The sequence below is a fragment of the Molossus molossus genome, unplaced genomic scaffold (genome assembly GCF_014108415.1).
Source record: "Molossus molossus isolate mMolMol1 unplaced genomic scaffold, mMolMol1.p scaffold_m16_p_16, whole genome shotgun sequence".
Classification (NCBI taxonomy): domain Eukaryota; kingdom Metazoa; phylum Chordata; class Mammalia; order Chiroptera; family Molossidae; genus Molossus; species Molossus molossus.
Window position 1 is genome coordinate 2,258,840 of NW_023425351.1, and position 20,539 is coordinate 2,279,378.

General features: G+C 51.6%; 1 protein-coding gene across 1 annotated transcript; it reads left to right on the top strand.

The window, feature by feature from the left end:
• Positions 1–1,978: 1,978 nt before the first annotated feature.
• Positions 1,979–11,331, top strand: CA3 (carbonic anhydrase 3). The gene is made up of 7 exons (XM_036264494.1): positions 1,979–2,106; positions 2,657–2,854; positions 4,866–4,984; positions 6,705–6,797; positions 7,736–7,798; positions 9,010–9,165; positions 10,398–11,331. The coding sequence occupies exons 1-7, from the start codon at positions 2,073–2,075 to the stop codon at positions 10,515–10,517; spliced, it is 783 nt and encodes a 260-aa protein (XP_036120387.1). The 5' UTR covers positions 1,979–2,072; the 3' UTR covers positions 10,518–11,331.
• The last annotated feature ends 9,208 nt before the right edge of the window (positions 11,332–20,539 follow it).

The following is a 20,539-nucleotide window of genomic DNA, read 5'->3' on the forward strand; positions in this document are numbered from 1 at the left end:
CTTTGCTCTGTTGACAGGGGATTTTGAAATTTACAGACAAACATACTAGAATCAATCAGTAAAGATACAGATGATGAATCCGTGGTTTCTGAAAAGTATATTGTGGTTTGAAATGACATGATTTAATCATCTAAATTGTCATAAAGTTTCAAATTTTATTAACTTTCTTATAAAAACGTACAGTGAAGACACCAATCATCATTTTTCAAGGTGGCAGACCTAAAACTTAAATATTTCACTTTGCAAGTTTTATCTAGTGTTTATTTTAAATTATATGCTGCTGTGCAAGTCTTTAATTTATTGTTTGGTCATTGTGCAGTCTTTCTATTTTAATTAATGCAAATCTATTTTTAAAACTCTTTCTATGCCTAAACAGTGACACTATGAGAAATTCCTAGATAATGTTGGCTTTGCCTGGTATAAAGACTTTATTCAATACTTTTTCGTGACTATATCAAATATCACAAAATTCAGTTACCAATCTCCTAACCACACATACCAGAAGAATAGAGATTGTATCAATTTAATGAGTTGGAACAAGATCATAGTTTGTAATACAGATAATGATGCTCTCGATCGGAAACCTGACACGGTTTCACCAGCCGCGGAGGACACCCTGCACTCACAGGAAGCAGAAGCACCCAGACAGCCCAACTCGGGGACTTTCCTTCAGCCTGACATCTGCGCTCAGAGTCTCAGGGCACTTGCTTTGCTGTGTTCGCTTGAATTTTCCAAGCTCTCTCAGTTCTTGATTCCACATGGCTATTGTGTGGATCAAATAATCCCCGTCACAAAAATACCCTGGGGGGTGACTGCCCGGTCCAGGTTCTGAGCAGCTCGGGCCGCATGCCTGGGGTATGAGCTAGCCTGACCAGATGACAGCTCCTTTTCCAGCTCTGTAATCCCCAGGCACAAACACCAGCCAAAATAAAAGTCAGAGCGAAGGGGCTGTACAGACTGCAGCCCTGTGCAGAGCGCTGGAATGCAGCGGGTCTCTCCTGGCTGTCTTTCTCAAGTCATGTCTGGTCTGCAACTAAGAAGCAATTTGGAATATAAATAGTAAGTCCGCTGACTTCTTCCCCCTGCACCCCCAGCAGACTTTTGAAAACCTATCTCTGGCAGGTGGCCCTGTTTGGGCCGAGCTCTCGTCCTTTCGCCTGGTTCCTCTGTTAAAAAACAACCGGGAGGGAGGAAAAGGCAGCGGCTCTGGAAACCGTCCCTCTGCCTGTTCTCCCAGTTTCCCCGCGTGTCCTGCAGAGTGAGGTCTTTGTTCTCAACAACAGGCGCACTGTGTGCCCATGCCTGTCAGCACTGCAGAACGTTCTCTGCTCCTGAGCAGAGGCGCAGCTCGCGGAGGGGCGGGTCAGCCCCCGCTCCGCTCCGTGCTCACAGGGCTGCGTCCCGGCCAAGGGGCCCCTGGGTCTGCGCGGGGAAGCCGCCTGCTGAGGCTCAGGGCAGGCTGCAGTCCTCAGACTCCTAGGATAACTGGAGTTGGGGACCTGCCCTCCCGTCCCTCTCGGGGATCTTCCTCCCACCCGCTGCTCCTAGAACTTTCCAAGTCGCCTGCAAAGGAGTCGCGCCCGCCAGGCAAACGGCGCGTTCCTTCCAGCCGGCGTCACCGCGCGGGTCTCAGGAGCGCACAGCCACTTCCAGCGCCCCCACCAGCACCCCCAGGGAAGGAGGTGTCTTAGGTGGCAGCTGAGCAGAACTGCAATACCCTGTTCCTCCCCCCAAAATAATGCATGGTCGAGGGGAAAGGGGAACCAGGCGAAAGGCGCCGCATCTGTGCCCAGCGTGCCCGGGTGGGGCAGCCCTGCAGCTCCAGGGGACGGGGCAGGAGAGGGGGTGGCACGAGGGACCTCCGCCCACCCCACCCGACAGCTGTCAGCCCTTGGCATTCATTGGCTCCCCCCACCCCGCCTCCCGAATACCACCCCAGCCAGCTTAGCCCCCCGCCCCCTCCGCGCTGACCTAATAGGGCCGTGCAGGGTGTGGGGACTGGGATAAAAGGCGCGGGCTCCCGGGGACTCTGCGCAGACAGCGGACAGCAGTCACCCTGCGAGAGGACAGCCATGGCCAAGGAGTGGGGCTACGCCAGCCACAACGGTGAGTCCCCGACATACCTGAGGCGCCCTGCACTGAGGACCGTGGGCACTCCCCCAAACCGCGGGCGGGGTCCAGTGCGGACCCACTAAGCGCCAAAGCTGCTGGTCCTCCCCTCCACGCCGCAGCGCTCCCCAGGGTGGAGCTGTTGTTCCTACCAGCGGGAGCAAGGCTCAGAGAGGCTGGGGAACTTGCCCAACATCACACTGCCTCCGAGGTCAGACCTCAGAGGGGTCCAGCTCTGAGGCCCTAGGCAGGCGCTGGCCTCTCTGGACCTGGTGGGGGAGGACCATGCCCTGAAAGCCGCCTGTGCGCAGCGCTTTCTTCCAGCCGGAGGACAGAAGCTTGGGTCAGAGGGCGGCCAGGGCCACGGCACAGCAGCCTTGGGAGCTGCACCCTGAGCAAGCAGGAAGGCGCGGAGTTGCCTGGTCTCCAGGGTCCCACCAGCATGCTGAGCCTTGGACTGTCCAGTCTGAAACCCAAGACCTCCCACAGCTAGCAGGAGGGTTCCCATCGGGGCAAATTGATAAATCCCCTCACCTTGACTCCCTAGGTCCTGACCACTGGCATGAAATTTACCCCATTGCCAAGGGAGACAACCAGTCACCCATCGAGCTGCACACAAAGGACATCAAGTACGACTCCTCCCTGCAGCCATGGTCAGCCTCCTACGACCCAGGCTCCTGCAAGAGCATCCTGAACAACGGCAAGACCTGCCGGGTGGTGTTCGACGACACTTACGACCGCTCCAGTGAGTATGGCCCTCAGGGGGAGCCAAGGGGTCCGCCTCCGCACTGGCAAGGTACAGCTTAGGACAGTCACAGGATTGGTGGGGAGAGGGGACACGCCATCTCTGAACATGGAGGTGACATTTGACATGGAGACTGGCACATATGCCTTGAGGAGGAATGTGCCACCCTGGCCTTGCTCGTGGTGTGGCTCCGTTGTGACCATGGTTGGCTGGTGCCCAGGGTCGTGCCCAGGTAAAGCTGCAAGCACCCGGAGCCGGAGCGGGCGGAGGGGGCAGCCGCAAGGTGAGGGGTGCCTGTTCTCCAGGCTCCCACGGGCTGCACCCAAGGGCTCTCTGCTTCTCCAAGTTTGGCAGAGACTCCGTTCTGCAAAGCAAGGAACATAACAGAGAAACAGAGTGGGCAGCCCCTCCCCTGGTGTCCGGGTGGGGCCAGGCCTGGGGGAACAGGGCCAGCGTGGGAATCAAGATCAGTGCCCTTCACGCTCCCTCGGGTTTGTCTGATGAAGCCTCTGGTGAGTGGTTCGAAGTCCCTGACGATTTATCCATGGGTGTGTGCGAAAATGAAAAATTACGTTTACAAACAAAATAAAACAAAACAAAACCTCTTTATTTTACCTACACTATGAAGTGAATTGGTGAAATAAAAAAAGGCCAGTTAGAAAAGCTTTATTTCTATACACGAAGTAAGACTCTTCCTTCAGTATTTTAGTGCTTGAAGTACAATAATACACCTTCTTACAGCCATATTTGTAAAGAAAAGGTAAACTTATCCTTATTGATGCAAATAGATGAATATGCCCAGTGATGTGGTCATAAAGAATCCAGTCATACTTCCTACCCACGAGGAGGTCCCAAGTCAGAAATATCATAGAAATTATATTTATTAAGTAGTGACCTGTTACTGTTTACTCCTTCTGCATTGGAATAAAGTTCCATGTTGAAGGCTAAACTACAACATTAAACAATATCTGTTAGTTGGATCACATACTATTTTGGGGGTACACAAAAATAGTTGAATATTGTGACAGTGTCATAGGTCTATCCTAATACATTGGACGCATATGTCCAGATAATGACTGTTCCCGTTGGTTGACAGGTATACACAATAAATCAGGCCATTGTTTCTACTCGACGAAGCCCACTTGAGCCTTGCTCTGTTGTGTCAGACGGAAACAAGACCCGTCAGCCCCCATTGGTGGGCATCTCTTTCTAGAACTAAATTCTATTTTGATCGAACTTATATCGCTAAATCTTGATTTTAAGGTTTCTGGATAGTTTCCAGTGTCCTTTAAAAAACGTTTCAACCTCTTCGCCAGGCTGAGTGACGTGAGACTGTACGAAGTGACAGGGCTGAGTGCTTGGGTAACACGCCAGAATGTGCCACCGAGAGCGACACGGTGTCGCCCAGCTGTGCCCCGGGACAGTCTGACTTCCCGTTCCCTGCGCTGAGCAGGCACTGTCTAAACCAGACGTGTGAGCGCTCTGGGGCCTAAAGGAGGGAGGTGGAGGCAGGCGGCGGAGGAGGAGCTCCGTGTGCGCAGTGACTGCGGGTGGGCTCTGTGCTGGACACGCAGGTACCTCATCTGCTTTAACCCTCGCAGCAGCTCGGAGAGGTTGGCACCATCGTCACCTCCGTAGGGACGCAAACAGGGGTCCGAGGCAGCACTGCGCCCTGCCTGGGACGCCCGGCTGGTCAGGGCGGACCAGGTGTCTGCCTGGCCCTCAGCCGGCAGCCTCTGCCCCTGCACCCCAGGCCCCCCGGCCCTTGGCGCTCCGTCCTCACTGCCCACCCTGCTGTTTCACTTCATTCTCGTAACTGTTCAGTGGACATTGTAAAAACACTCAAACAAGCACACAGTGCAGACAGGGGGAGACACCGTCGACGTGGAGAGAGCCGAGATGTGCTTTGTGAGAAAGGCGCGCGGGCGCCGCCTGTGTGCCCCGCCGGCGTCCGCGCGTGTGGCCGCGGGGTGCGGGGGCTTCTCTGCTGACCGGCTTCTCTGCACCACAGTGCTGAGGGGCGGCCCGCTCAGTGGACCGTACCGGCTCCGCCAGTTCCACCTGCACTGGGGCTCCGCAGATGACCACGGCTCGGAGCACACGGTGGATGGAGTCAAGTACGCGGCCGAGGTAGGAGGGCGCTCACTGCCTGGGACCCCGAGGCCGCCCACGCTTCCCCTAAGCCTGCCCAGGGAAGCTGCCACTGCTGAGGCTGCGCAGTTCCGGGGACATGAGGGAAGACTCTTGACCGAGTGTTGAGAAGTTGGATAGCAGCGGAATAGAAAACAGGCTGGGCCCTGGGTGGGACTAAAAAGACAGGTAGCTGACACTAGGTGCTTAGGAGGGAGGGCTTGTGGGGTCCCCTCAGCAGCTCTATAAGGCAAGTGGCAGATCAGGAAACTGAGGCACAGACTAGTTACCTAAGAAGTCCCCGGAGGGGGCACTGGGTCTGGGCTCCGCCTCGCGAAGACTGGCATCTGCAACCACCTGCCTGTCGTGCCCTGGGCTGCCCTGCTTTGTTTTGTTTAAGTTTTGTTGTTGTTGTTTTCTTTATCGATTTTAGAAAGAGGGAGAGAGAGAGAAACATCAATGAGAGAGAACATCGACTGGCCGCCTCCTGCATGCCCCACTGGGGATCGGGCCCACAGCCTGGGCATGAGCCCTGACCGGGAATCAAACCGGCGACCCCTTGGTTCATGGGTCGACCCTCAACCACTGAGCCACACCAGCGGGCAAGCCCCTGTTTTTAAAGAACAAACTGTGTTTCTTAAAAATCATGTTCAATAATTCTGGCTGAAGCTCACACTCCCATCTCTTAATGAAGGGTGTGCATGTGCGTGTGTGTGTGTGTAATTATATGTGCACACATATGCACACACACGTAGATACACACAAAACTGAACATGAGCAAATACTACTCTTAGTCTCAGTGAACCCATTAAAAGAAGAGCATGGTTTGTAGCTCAGATCAAGGCACCGAATACAAGGAACAAGCCCCCGCATGTTCTTTCCATAAACCAAGTCTGTAGGAGGTGACAAGTGCCCAGGAGTGGGCACCATGCCCCTTGCCCCACCCCACCCTTCCCCCGGGCAGGCTCCAGTCGGACAGGAGCCTAGGAGCACCGTGGGCATGCCTCGGGCAGCGCAACTGCAGGTTAAACTAACTCTGGGCGACCCCCAGCACTTCCCTGCCCCTCCAGCCCATCTGCAGGTGGTGGGACCGCACCCCTACTGAGAAGGCCTCGGGACGCCTCCCCCGCGGCTGGGCAGGCCTAGGGTGTGCCTTACAGACACGGGCAAGGTGTGCACTTGGGCCCCTGTGTCGGGCTATCGCACACGTTTGCTTTTGAATGAAGCAGATTTAACTACTAGGAACTATTGTAGTCTCTTGTTCCACATACTCAGGATGAGCCTTGGACTAATTTAAGTGTTGCCTGTGTTCTAAATTAGGTGAGGGTACCACCGGCTACAAAAAAGAGGCAGATATGAAAATGTCCACTCCCTCTTTTTCCTCCCCAGTTCCCAGTGAGTTGTGACTTTGGGGTGTTAGCAGACTCCTGCTTATAGCTCTATGTGTCACTGGGTAAGAAAAAGGTGATGCAAAAACTAAAACAAATCTTTACATTAATAGTTCAATTTTTATTTATTGCTAAGTCCTAAATCTATTTATCCTGATTTTATAGGTGTTTTAACTACTAAAAATGTCACCCCAATATTGCCTGTTAATATTTAGAATTCTGTCAGCTTCTGTGAGAGCTCTCAGAAGCCCTGGGCTGGATAACCATCGGGCGGTTCGATACTTGTTTCCGTGAGCTAGGAATTGACCTCACAGCCCGCGTTCTGTTTCCAGCTGCACTTGGTCCACTGGAACCCAAAGTACAACACGTTTGGAGAAGCTCTGAAGCAGCCCGACGGGATAGCTGTGGTTGGCATCTTCCTGAAGGTACGGTGCCCGTGCGCCACGCCTGTTGTTTCCAAGCTGACTTCCTTTCCCAAGCTTAGAACAGCATGTCGCCCCCCTTTAGTTCAAAGGGGAGAAGAATGAATTTCAGTTCTCGGTCAGCTAATGTGGATATTTCTGCAAAGATCAGCTCAAAATGTTTGCTTTCCCTCAAAAGTGTACCATTTGCAGTATTTCTCAAGATAGATGTGGGTTTATAGACGAGTGTGTGTGTGGAGGGTGAGCTGGGGACATCTTGGGAGGCGCCCATCCTGGTGGTGTTGAGGGCAGAGCAGCCCGGCCAGTGGCCTGTTCCCTCTCCATCCCCGTCACCCTGGAAACCAGCAAGGCCAGTCGGAATGCTGCAGCGCCCGGGCCTGGCAGCCACAGCCCACGGTCCCAGCTAAGACAGCGCAGGGAATGTGTGTGTTGTGGAGCCAGCCTTGGTTTAAAGAGGGCTTAGTGTCGTTAATACAAGAATGTTGTGGTAACGCAATCTAGATTTTTAAGCCAGAGGTGAAAATCTCGCTTCTTTCTTTTCGAATGACCTACTTTGTCTTAGGTTCTCAATTCATGGACACAGCACAGCGGGAAGCGGGGTGCATTTAGTTTTCGATCCATTGAGCCTGTGCTAATTCCAATTCTGTTTTAAAAAAGGAAAACATAGAACAACTTTGCAGAGAAGGTCAAGGACACAGAAGCAGATCAACATATAATTTTGTGGTTCGGCCCTTCAGAGGCCTGGAGTCCAAGTTTAGTTCAGAAAATACAGACTCGAAAATCTAGGGGGAGAAGTAAACTTCTGTTTTTGCTTAGGACACGATTCCCTGGCAGATTTATAAGCACTGCTTGCAGATGGAGGCATCGAAATTGGTTTTTAAGACAGCCCTAAATGATGGAGAAGGGAAAACTGTAATGACTGGTTTCCCATTTCCTTTCAGATAGGACGAGAGAAAGGCGAGTTCCAGCTGATTCTCGACGCGCTGGACAAAGTTAAGACCAAGGTAGAAAATGCTCATTTTCCCTCTGAGAACAGAAAGCAGGGCCTGCCAGTTTTTCCATGTACATTTCAAGTGTATTTCTTTCACCTACAGTCTGTTACTGAGTTTGATGACTATGCTAAACACATGTATACATATTAATGCCATTACGTTGATACGTTTATAGCTTTTAAAGCAATTTCACATACCTCAGCTTATTTAATGCTCACTGTCAGTCTGTCAGACAATTACTGTCTCAATGAGTTGGATGAGAGTGGTCACCCCCCAGCACATGAATACACACCACACCACACACACACACAACCACAGGCACACACACCACATGTACACATACCATATGCATATACACTCCACATATACACATGCACATACACCACATGCACACAACCACATACATGCACACAACCATATGAACACACACAAACACCACATACACACACACCACATGCATGCGTGCACACACACCACATGTACATATACCATGTGCATATACACTCCACATATACACATGCACATACACCACATGCACACAACCACATACATGCACACAACCATATAGACACACACACTCCACATGCACACACACCACATGCACATAGCACATGTGCACCAGCACACACCATATGCACACACAACCACATGCACACATGCCAGATGCACATACACATCACACATACCATGTGCACACACATTTGAAGAAGTAACATGTTTGGCTCCTGGTGTTGCCCTTTCTTTCCTGGCAACACCTACATATTTTTCACGTTAACAATGGACTCTTCTAATTAACAGTCTCATTTTAATTGTTTGGGACTGTTCCTATCAAATGCGAATACCTTTTACCACCATAGAAAGTAAGTTTTCAGTGTTCAATAAAAATGTGAGCCTGTTTTTTTTATCATTAAGATCCAAAGCATTAACTGATAATGTATTATTTCTGTTGCAGTCTAGATAGGTTTCTTCTTTTTGCTGAGAGGTGATAGAATCATGGTTCTACCATCAATTAATAAGGACTAAAATGCTACAATGTCCCAGAGAAAGTCAGAACACACAGACCCGGCCTCTGCCTTTGCCCTTTATTTCTGAAAGGCTTGAACTTGGTTGGAATGCTTTGTTTTCACCACTGTGTTTGAATTTATCCCGACAAATACAGTGAGGGCCGTGGGGAGGACAGGTGCACCTGCCCACCTCACCTGCCCGCCCCGCCCGCTCTGCAGGGCAAGGAGGTGCCCTTCACGCACTTCGACCCGTCCTGCCTGTTCCCCGCCTGCCGCGACTACTGGACCTACCACGGCTCCTTCACCACGCCGCCCTGTGAGGAGTGCATCGTCTGGCTGCTGCTCAAGGAGCCCATGTCCGTGAGCTCGGAGCAGGTGAGCGGGGGGGCTGAACGAGGGCACAGCTGCCCCTGGACGCCGAGGGCAGCTGTGCCCCAGGGTGTTCTCCGTGGGCCCTGGGCCGCTAGCCAGCCTGTTCAGCTTTCCTGGGTCTGAGCTCCTGAGGGTGCCCGGACAGTGCGGCCGCTTCGGGGGTTGCTGAATGGTGGCCGGGTGACGGGGGAAACACCATTACCTGCATTAGTCTCTGTTCATCTGGAGACAGCCAAGTACAGAGCACTGGCTGGGAGACAGGAGGGTAACTCCAGGCCTCGGGAGAGGGGTGCTAATGGGAGGGTTTGTCATCCTGTGAGTGTGCTCTGTTCCTCCAGCCTTCCAGGTAAGTTGAGGCTCAGAAAAGGTAAGTAATTTGCTCAGGATCACACAGCCGAGGGCAGGAAATGAGATTCCACCTTCTCATTCGGTCTGTCTGCTTCTAATACCTCAGTCCTCTCTTCTGACTGTTCATCGAAGAACGTGCTAGACTCTCCGAGAATGGCTTGGGGACAGGGAGTGGGTGCACACACGGAGAGGAGAGGGTTAGAGCAGGTGGGCACCCTCCGCCCTGGGCTGGCCGTGGGAAGAGTCAAGTCAGTTTCCCAGCGTCTCCCACCCCAACACAGCAGTTTCTGGAGGCTGTGGACTCAAGTTCTCATGGTCACTTTTATCAACAGATCAGGTATAACCATCAGGCTCCCTGGTGGAACTATTTTGAAAGAGTAATTATCTTAAAAAGAAAAGCTAAAAATGTTTTTGTATAGAAACAGAGCATTACCAATAAGAGTTTCCTAAATTCTTCTCCCTTGAGGAAAAGAATCAATTCTGAACATTTAAAATGTAGCGTGACTGCTATTTCCTTCTGCTCTTTAAAAAATGTCTCTGTGCACATACCCAGTGAAGACGGCTCACAGGTGTTATTCGCACCGACGTGTCCCTCCTCCAGAGGCGTACACTCTGCACGGACCCTCCCGTGAAAGGGATCCTTTCAGGACTCAGGAGGAGAGGCTCGGGCCAGCAGGCCTTGCGGTCCTGTATGAAATCAAGTGCTTTTACCCAGAGAGAAAGGTCTGTCCCACCAGCCCGGCCACCCGATAGCTCTGGACGGAACACGGGAGGCGGGGATTGCCGTCTGCGTGTCCTGTAGAAAAGCCAGAGGTTTGGACGCCGATGCGCACATTTGTGTCCACGGGGTCCGATGTGGAGCTGACCGTCTCCCTTGCCCCTCACAGATGGCCAAGCTGCGCAGCCTCCTGTCCAGCGCTGAGAACGAGCCCCCGGTGCCCCTGGTGGGGAACTGGCGCCCACCGCAGCCCATCAAGGGCCGGGTGGTGAGAGCCTCCTTCAAATGAGCCCGCGCAGGAGGGACGCCGCCCCGGAGAGCTTGGTTCCTGGCCTCCTGTCAGTGCTTCTTACTCTGAGTGTATTTCAGATTCACGCTGAGCCACGAATGAGGGAGCTGCTGTCACGAGGAACCACAGTTCCTGATGACAGGGCCGGACAGGGAGCATCCGTCTGTGCAGTGACCCCTTCCCTGTGAATGTAGCCTTTGCGGTTTCAGAAAAAAAGAAAGATAGCAGAGGAAAGAGACAGAAAGGGGCTCTTGGTCACCATCTCCCTGTCATCACACATTTCACAGAGCTTCAGTTTTACTATTTCCACACATGGCGCTGTCTGTCCTAACCGCTTAGTGAGTGGTTCTACATGTAGGTGACAGGTGAATGTAAGTCACACAGCAATTAGACATGAGCACAGGTACAGTGACCGTGGACACCAAGCACTGAGATGTCCGTTGTTTGGGCCCTTCAATAAAACCAACGAGGGGTCCGTGGTGTGCTAAAACCCCAGCTCCCACGACATGACCTGCTTCGATGATCAGTGACAGGGAGACTCACTCGAGCAGGAGTTTTACAGAAACAAACATGACCTGGTATTTGCATTTCATCCTTAAGATGGTTGGCTTTAGCCTAATATTTTCTTTGCCTGAAGGAGGGCCATTTCTCTTTAATGTTGCTGCTTTGATTTCTGCATGCTTGTTAAACACTGCCGGGGCCGTCTTTGTACGCTGAGTGGGATTCACAGTTCCTGGCCCGCACGGGGGCAAACGCCAAGCAGACGGTGAGGCGGGGGCTGATCACCAAACTAATAAAGACATGAATGCAAAGAGTTCAGTGTCGTGGGTTTTTAATGAACAGGGGTTAAAGGTGATAGAAAAGAGTAAGACTAAGAACACCAAATTTGTACGTCTGGGCTGGTGGCTGAGGGGCGGTGGTGACAAAACCAAGTCTGACTTCCACTGGGCACTGCAGCCCTGGGACTGGCCATGGTGGGTGGGAGTCTCCGAGGAAGCTAGGCAGACACAGCCCCCTGTGGCCATGAATTTGGGAGTGCCGAGCAGTCTCCAGAGGTCTGAAAGCTGGGTTAGGATTTGGGGTTCATACCACAAGTGACCCTGAGGAAGGTGGAATGACTGTGGTCCAACACATCAAAAGTCCATCCACTGAGATCTTCAAAATGTTTACTGTCTGTAGGCATAAACTTTGACGTGTTTCGTCACTTCACTGGCTCTTTGTCAACTTACGTTAGACAGTGACAGCAATTTGCCACCTGCGGAATGAAAGTAGCGTTGGGCCAGGAGAGTCCTGAGAGGCCGGAAGCCAGGTGACAGAGTCCTGGGAGGGGAAAGTAATTCAATAGATCGCCACTGGGGTGCAATGAAACCAGGCTGGTCAGCAGGAACCGGGTGTGTTAATTAAATCCCTAGAAGTCAGGAGGCTCAACAGCCTTCATCAATTAGCGGCGATGAGAGGCTGATTCTCTCAGGTGTTGTGAAATGTGTCCAGCGCACAGTCCATGTGGACACACCTGAACCAGTGCCAGCTGCAGGGCTCAGGTGCGCAGGCTCCTCGGGCTGGAATTGTTTTAAGAAAAAACGTCTAATCAGGGGAGCAATCTCCCTGGAGCGTGAGCTCCATCAGAAGTGGATATGAGTCTGGACACTGACGCTCCCCTTACCGACTCGTTCACTAACACACCTTCAATAAACTTTCAGTGAATGCCTAATGAACCAAAGACAGATATGGCCTTCTTGAACAATACCTTATTCAACACGATTAAAACGAGTGCTAGTTTTTGCTCATCTTCTCCACCTTAGATCTCCTTGGAAAATGATTGCTTTCGCTCCATAGGTGGTGGCTTTGCAGTGAAATAGAATCGGCCCCTCCCAGTCTGCACCATTGCCGGTGCTCACAGTTGTAACCCAACTTACAACTTCCTCCCAACTTCTCCCTAGGCCCGAATGTCCACTCGAATACTGAAACCACCCTGTGTCCTTATTCGGTGGGGGGTCATCTTCCTGGTGGTGCACAGACTTTCAGACAATTGCATCACTGGCACACACAGTCTGCAGGGGGTGGGGGGCGGGAGCTGCCAGGGTGATGATTCTGCAGGGAAGAATCACCGCAGGCATTTTAAGATTTAAACAGAGCAGAAACTGATTTGAACTGTCATAATAGTCAGATTATTATATCCTGAGAAGTCTGTGAATAGCCATCAGAATCTAGAATTTGCTGAATCTGAGCACTGCTGGGTCTCCAGGGTGCATCTATACTATAATCCCTTTTAATGGAAAGACAAAATGTCTATGAAGCGATCAATGACTGTGCAACCCCATGACCGGAAATTCTTCCTGTGGGTCAGCGAGTGCTGGTGCAGATGAGCAGACGTGTCCCATGCAGAACAGGTAAAAGCTGCAGGTTTCTGTGTCTACCTGCGATCACTTGTCTAACTGGATACACCCGGCCGGAGTGAACTGCAGGCTGGGATGCTCGTGACAAAGCAGTATGTCAGTCACTCAGGTACAAATTGGCAAAAATAAAATTGGCTTAGAAGGAAAGCACAGGGTTCAAAACCACACGTAGGTAAAGTTAATTAGATGTCAGTTTCTCGTTCAGTGTCTTCTTACTGGATATTAAAGAGGAATTCTGGACATGCACATAACATTATTGTAGCAGAGGAAGAATAGTGAGGAAGGTAAGAAAAAAGAATGATAACTGTGAATGTCAGATTAAAATTCTTTTCAGGTATCATGTCTGCAAATTTAATTTTTTTTAAGACCCTAATGCAGCAGGCTGACTTAAAATGCCAAGGAGACAGCAAAGCCAGGTTTGCATGTTATTTTTCATGTAGGCCACTAGATGGCAGCACACCAATTACCGAAAGGACAATAAAAAGCCACCTGTTTTCCTGACATTCAGTTTAGAGCAGAGGTTTGTTTTATTCCTGGACACTCTTTCTCATCTTCTCAAATGCTTACTTCACCATCAGTACCTATCTACAAAGAAGACATGGTGAGGCGCTGTTACATATTTTTGAGAATTTTAATAGCCAAAATGAGGCCTGAGGACTCAAGGCTAGTAGATACTAAACTGAAATTTAAATAAACAAAAAAGAAACATTCTGCAGACCTGTCCAGAGGCCTGGGTTCGAGTCACCCAAAACTTGCTGGGTGTGTGGCCTCAGGCAAGTTCATTTCTCTGTGCCTCAGTTTCCCTACCTGTGAATAAGAGAGTTGTCTTATGTATTAAATGGGTTAAGTGAGTTAATATACACCTCTTAGATTAGTTACTCTAGCATGTAATCATTTCAGTAGGGGTTAACAATTACTTTCTGAACACGGATTATACTTTAACCAAGAAAAATTCTGATGGATTATTCGAGACCTACGTTTATGTTTCTTTCTTTATGGGTCTATTAATAACATTATGAATCCACATAATTGGATTTTAATTGATTTTTTAGAGACAAAGGAAGGGAGAGAGAGATGGAAACATCAATGAGAGGGAACATTGATGGGCTGCCTCCTGCATGCCCCTCACGGGGGATGGAGCCCACCACCTGGGCATGTGCCCTGACTGGGAACTGACCCGGCGACCTCTGGGTACAGGGTCAACGCTCAACCACTGAGCCACACTGGCCAGGCGGAAAAATGGAATTTAAAAGCAAGCCAATGATTCCTGTCTCATACGTTGTGGCCACACCAGAAACTAGCACAAAGCTAGAGGTGTGACCTGGGGAGACCAGAGGATTTTCCTGGGGAAAATCCTGCCCCAGAGCTCGGCACCTTACCTGAGGACATGTGCAATGGACCACACACCCAGAAAAGAAGCCTCAGGTGAGAAGTAAGAAGACTGGGTGTCCTCTGTCCCACTGACTTTTCAGTGTCGGCCAGACAGAGCTCTGGCATGCTGCGTGGGGCGGAATTAACTCGGGGCTGCACAGGGAAGGTCTCCTGCTGTGGAGTTAACTTGGGGCTTGCCTGGGCACGCTGGAGACTCAGATCCTGGATGAGTTCCACACGTCCTCCTAAGACACAAGTTTACACATCTGGGAGTGACTCGATCCCTTTGCACAAAAGCCGAGGCATAAAATCCAGAGTCAAGGGGATGACTCGGGACTAACAAACGCTTTGGATTTGAAGATGCTTCCTAGCAGCCACCTGACAATTACAGGTGATAATCACAGGTAATCAGCAGGGGTGAGAACGAGTCTAACAGCACAGCCACAGGGGCCCAGTGCACTGCAGCGGCAGGAAACCTGGCGATTTAAGACCTAACTTTAGCCAGTGACACTCAGCTCTGTGCAGTAAACAGAATCAGATCCTCTTGTATTTCAACGATCCCCAGGTAGAGGAGAGGCCTGGGAGCTCAAGGAAAATATTTGGGCCATTAAATGTCCGTATTCCTTCTTTCAACAGTCCATAAATGTCTGTCATACTCACTCAACTCCTTTAGAAGTTGAATGGTCCCTAACTCATTTGTTCAAGATACTTCTTTCCACCAAGGACATTTAACTCCCAGAAAAGTATATTAGAAATGCAGTCTGGCTGGTGTGACTCAGTGGCTGAGCATCAATCCATGCACCAAGAGGTCGCTGGTTCGATTCCTAGTCAGGGCACATGCCCAGGTTGTGGGCTCAAACCCCAGTGTGGGACATGCAGGAGGAGGAGGCCAGCCAATGTTCTCTCTCATCGATGTTTCTATTTCTCTTCCTCCCTCTCTCCCTTCCTCTCTCTCTCAAATCAATAAAGAAAAATTTAGAAGAAGAAAGTATATTAGAAAGGCAGTGTTTGAACTTACTATGCAACCTAGGCTCATAGAGTTCACACTTCTGCTCCTGGACGAGCGGCCTAATGAAGACCCGAGGCAGGCACTAGTGCATGTGGGCAGATCAGCCCCAAGGAGAGGGCTTGGCTGGGTGAGAGACTGTACAAGCCAAGCAGAGCAGGCAGACAGCAGGGTCTGTCCTGGGAAGAGCTAAGAACTGAGCAGAGCAGGTGCAGTTAGGCAGTTAGCCATTAAGAGGCTGCAATTTAGTGGAGATATAGCAGTGGGTTCTAGCACTGAAAACAATTTTAGGAATAACAAGAATACTTTTAAACTCCATCTGTGAATTAGTTGTGTGTGTGTGTGTGTATGAGAGAGAGAGAGAGAGAGAGAGAGAGAGAGAGAGAGAGAGAGAGAGATGAGTAATGGGGGCCAGAGGCTTTAGGGAGGTAAGGACTCTGCCAGTCTTGTTATACTACTGAGGCCCCAGTACCTAATGCAGCATCTAAACCTAGTCAGTGCTCAAAAAGTTCTTGTTGAATGGAAGAAGGAATGGGCACATGGACAGACACATGGAAGGAAGGAAGGAAGGAAGGAAGGAAGGAAGGAAGGAAGGAAGGAAGGAAGATGGATGGATGAATGAGTGGGTGGGTGGATGGATGAGTGGATGGGTGGGTGGATGAGTGGGTGGGTAGGTAGGTGGATGAATGAGTGGATGGGTAGGTCGGTGGATGAGTGGGTGGGTGGGTGGATGAGTGGGTGGGTAGGTGGGTGGATGAATGAGTGGATGGGTGGGTGGATGAATGAGTGGATGGGTGGGTGGATGAGTGAGTGGATGGGTAGGTGGGTGGATGAGTGAGTGGATAGGTAGATGGATGGATGAGTGGGTGGGTGGGTGGATGGATGGATGGATGGATGGATGAGTGGGTGGGCAGGTGGGTGGATGGATGGATGAGTGGGTGGGTAGGTGGATGCATGGATGGATGGATGGATGGATGGATGGATGGATGGATGGATGGGCAGGTGGGTGGATGGATGGATGAGTGGGTGGGCAGGTGGGTGGATGGATGGATGAGTGGGTGGGTAGGTGGATGGATGGATGGATGGATGGATGGATGGATGGATGGATGGATGGATGAGTAGGTGGGCAGGAGGGTGGATGGATGGATGAGTGGGTGGGCAGGTGGGTGGATGGATGGATGGATGGATGGATGGATGGATGGATGGATGAGTGGGTGGGCAGGTGGGTGGATGGATGGATGAGTGGGTGGGTAGGTGGATGGATGGATAGATGGATGAGTGGGTGGTTAGGTGGATGGATGGATGGATGGATGGATGGATGGATGGATGGATGGATGGATGGATGAGTGAGTGGGCAGGTGGGTGGATGGATGGATGAGTGGGTGGGCAGGTGGGTGGATGGATGGATGAGTGGGTGGGCAGGTGGGTGGATGGATGGATGGATGGATGGATGGATGAGTGAGTGGGCAGGTGGGTGGATGGATGGATGAGTGGGTGGGTAGGTGGATGGATGGATGGATGAGTGGGTGGAGGACCGATGAGGCAATCAGAACTCCAGAACACCGAATGACAGGGTAGACTATGAGCTAGTGTGAGCTGTCCCCACCCCGAGTCCTGGAGGAAGTCAGGGCTTTCCACTGCTGCCCCAGGCTCTCTGGGAAGAGACAGTGGGAGGAGAGAAGCAGCTTCACATGGATCCAAACTGTATCATGTGCAAATTTAAAAGTAAAAAATGCATCTAACTTAGTATAGAAGACATGTTTTAAGAGTTATCAGGGACATCCTCTACCAGAACGTGTCTCCTTCAGCACCTGCAGGTGGGCAGGTCAGCGAGGGGCCTGTGACACTGGACCCTGGAGGTACTAGTGGACAGATTGGCACCAGTGCTTGAACCTCCACACGTTGGCCTTCGCTTTCTCACTCGTGACTTTTGTCCCCCAGGGACTCAACTTTGTGTGAACAGGTGCACAGTAACTGCTCACAGGCATAAGGATAAGTCTTGTCATGGCCAGAGCGGAGCAAAGTAGTATGATTGTGAAAATTCACTAAGCATTTTGTATGGAGACATCCCACCTGACCCCAACCAACCAGGTGGTCAGTTCAGGGAAATCCCTGCCCTCCACACAACACAGACTCTACGCCACCTAGGTACTCATGCACTTGTAATCACTACGTAGAGCTTTCTTATCACATAGCTGAGAAGTGCATTTACCAGACATGACTCAGGGTCTATTTGGGTGGGGGAATGGTATTCTGTGGCTCAGCTGATAGTTTAAGGTGTTAACTGCCTGCCTACTATACGTTTCTTTAATTAAGCAATATTTTAATGCTATTTCGTCAGAGAAGGTCCAATTTCTCCCTTGTAGTTTGTTTTCTCTAACAGAGGGCCCGCTGGCCAGACGGTGAGGTGTGCTGAGCCTCTGGTCCTGCACCGCTGAACGGGCCTGGGACACTGACGAAGCCCGAGAGGGCAGAGCAGGCCAGAGGGACTGCAAACAACCGCCACCTCAAGAAGAAAGCCCGCCACGTGCTAAGAGGCAAAGCTCTCAGCTGGGCAAGGACATGCCATACTTGTTTTCTGTTTTCGTTTATTTTATTTTATTTTATTTTTGTAACAGATGTTTCTTTTTTTTCTGCCATTGACACCCTCCTCCTCCCCCCCCCCCCCCCGTCCCAGGCTTTGTTGTCCATGTCCATCGGTTATCTGTACATGCATATAAGTTCTGTGGTTTATCTCCTCCCTCCCCCCACCACCCCCTCTTCTGAGGGTTGTCAGTCTGTACCCTACGTCCACGTCTCAGGGTCGACCCAATTCCTCAGACTGTTATGTTCATTATATTCCGCAAATAAGTGAGATCGTGTGGTATTTATCTTTCTCTGCTTGGCTTGTTTCGCTTAGGATAATACTCTCCAGGTCTCTCCAAAACATGCCATACTTGATGTGTAACTTTAGAGGTATACACAAATGGCTTAAAAGCCCTCTTTTGGAAAGAATTTCATGTTTTTCAAAAGTGTTTATGTGTAGAGTATGAAAGAAACAAAATGAAGTCAGAGAACTACCCAGAAATATCAAGGAGAAGGAAGAATGGATAAGGGGGACCTCTGAGCTTTAGAACACGGTCGTACTGATCTGACGGAAGGCTTATCAGGCATGACCATGGTGCCTGGCACCCTGGGCACGAAGTGCATGGTAAACGGTGATGTCAGTGCCATGGAAGAGGGCAGACAGCAGAGCCAAGGGCGTACTGATCTGAGGGAAGGCTTATCAGGCATGGCCATGGTGCCTGGCACCCTGGCACGAAGTGCATGGTAAACAGGGATGTCAGTGCCATGGGAAGGGGGCAGACAGCAGAGCCAAGGGCATGTGTGACCACCAAAACCTGGCTCAGCCAGTGCCCCTCAGCCAGTGATGAGTCCAGGCTATGGGTGGTGCAGCCCACCAGGACATCGTGTCAGAGCACCTACCAGGGTTTCAAAAGAAATGATAGACACACAGCATTATACGAGTATATCTGTAATAAAATATAAGCAAATTGACATGTTTAGAGTGTAAAGAACTATAAACAGAGGTGCCCTATCTTATTCCTGCTGGGGCCTGGGTATCACCCCAAGGTGTGAGCCTTCTCCTAACAAGACAGGCTGTAGGGTCTCCTGCGGCCCGTGGACTTACAAGCGGGGCCACTATTTCATTCACTGTCCCAGCCTGGGGGGATTCACCAACAGTGGGTTCAGACGAGGATGATTTGGGGAGGGAAAAGCTGTTTTGCCTCTGGCCATGGCATTGAAGAATCCTGACTCTTTCCCTTCGCCAGGAGGAAATGCTTACTTATAATGCCCACATGGGCATGGGAAAGCTCGGTTGTTCTTGTTTTTAAAAGGAAGTAAAAAAATTCCCGTGCATGCTGGTCATTTCTAAGCAAAGAGAAGTTTCATCATGTGATGAAGCTACTCCTGACCCAGTGAAGGGGTCGCGATCCCAGCAGGGAGGCCACGGTGGGAGGTCTGCTCCAGCGAGTGAACAGACAGTAGTCCCAACATGCAGAGGGGCGATTTTATTCTTTTATACCCAATCCAACCAATGGAAGATGAGCGAGGCCATATTCTGGGTAAAGCACTGTCCTTGGGCTCACGGGTGTCCTGACACCTTGGTAACTTTTCAGACCTTTCACAGAAGCATCTCATAGGTGCGCGTGAGCAGGTTCTCACCTGGGTGCCATGGCTGGGCTGAGCACGGTTCGAGAGGCTGTCCGAGTGCCAGCCGCATCCCGGGGTGCCAGGCTACACACACAACCACTTGTGACACCCACAAAGTCTCCACTGTCCGCAGCCTCCGCGGGGCAGCAGGGCCGGAGCTGAGAGCCAGCTGTGAGCCCAGCTGGGCTTCTGTTCTTATTAAATCGTGTTTCTTGCTGCCGCACGTGACAGCGTCATGGAACATGAAATACTTAAAGTGCATGATTTGCATTTTTTAGGGTCATTGTCCCACTTAATTTTTTCATTCCTGCTCTGGTTGAACTCGAAACTGGGTAACAGTATTCCATTTCCTCGACTACTCTTAAAAACTCGGTGGATTTAATTCTAGAAAAGCGTCACTAGTTAACGTGAAGAAGCAAAGACGCCTTCGGGATCCACTGTTCAGTCGGAAAAGCCGTTCACCGAGGGCAGGGGACCCCGTCCGCGGCTGGATGTGCAGTTAGCGCTATCTCCGGCCACCAGGGGCCCGGGGTGGGGTGGGGGGACCCTGGCAGGGCGGCGAGGCTCCCTTGCGGAGGGGCGTCCCGGCCCTGACGCGCTGTCCTCACCCGCGCTCCGGGCTCTATTCCACAGCCGGCCAGCGGGGGGCGCGGGCTGTTGGCATCCAGCCTGCCGACCGCATCCTTGTTTGCCCCAAGGTCACAGCTCCGAAAGAGCCGTGAGCCGGGTGGGGACCGGGGGTGGCCCTGGGGGCCGAGACCCCGGCACGGGCGGGGCCGCCGGCTCGCGGCCAGGGATGCGATCACAATGGCCGGGAGGGAAGGAGCGGGCCGGGCCGCTCAGTGGGAGCCGCCGCTGGACACCGCGCCCCGGAGAAAGGGTGGGCGGAGGCGCCCGCAGCCCCGCGCGACCCCGAGTGGGAGCCGGTGCGCCCAGGGGCTCGGGCGCGGCCGCGGAGAGGCACTCCCAGCGCAGCAGGCGCAGCCCAGAGGGCGCTGTCCCCGCCCGGCCCGCCCTGCGCGGGGACAGCACCTCCGCCCTCACCTCCGCCGCCA

Coding starts and splice junctions, on each gene's coding strand:
- CA3 (XM_036264494.1), top strand. CDS start 2,073: ATGGCCAAGGAGTGGGGCTACGCCAGCCACAACG. Junction 4,985..6,704: donor GAGTCAAGTACGCGGCCGAG/GTAGGAGGGCGC, acceptor TTCTGTTTCCAG/CTGCACTTGGTCCACTGGAA. Junction 6,798..7,735: donor TGGTTGGCATCTTCCTGAAG/GTACGGTGCCCG, acceptor ATTTCCTTTCAG/ATAGGACGAGAGAAAGGCGA.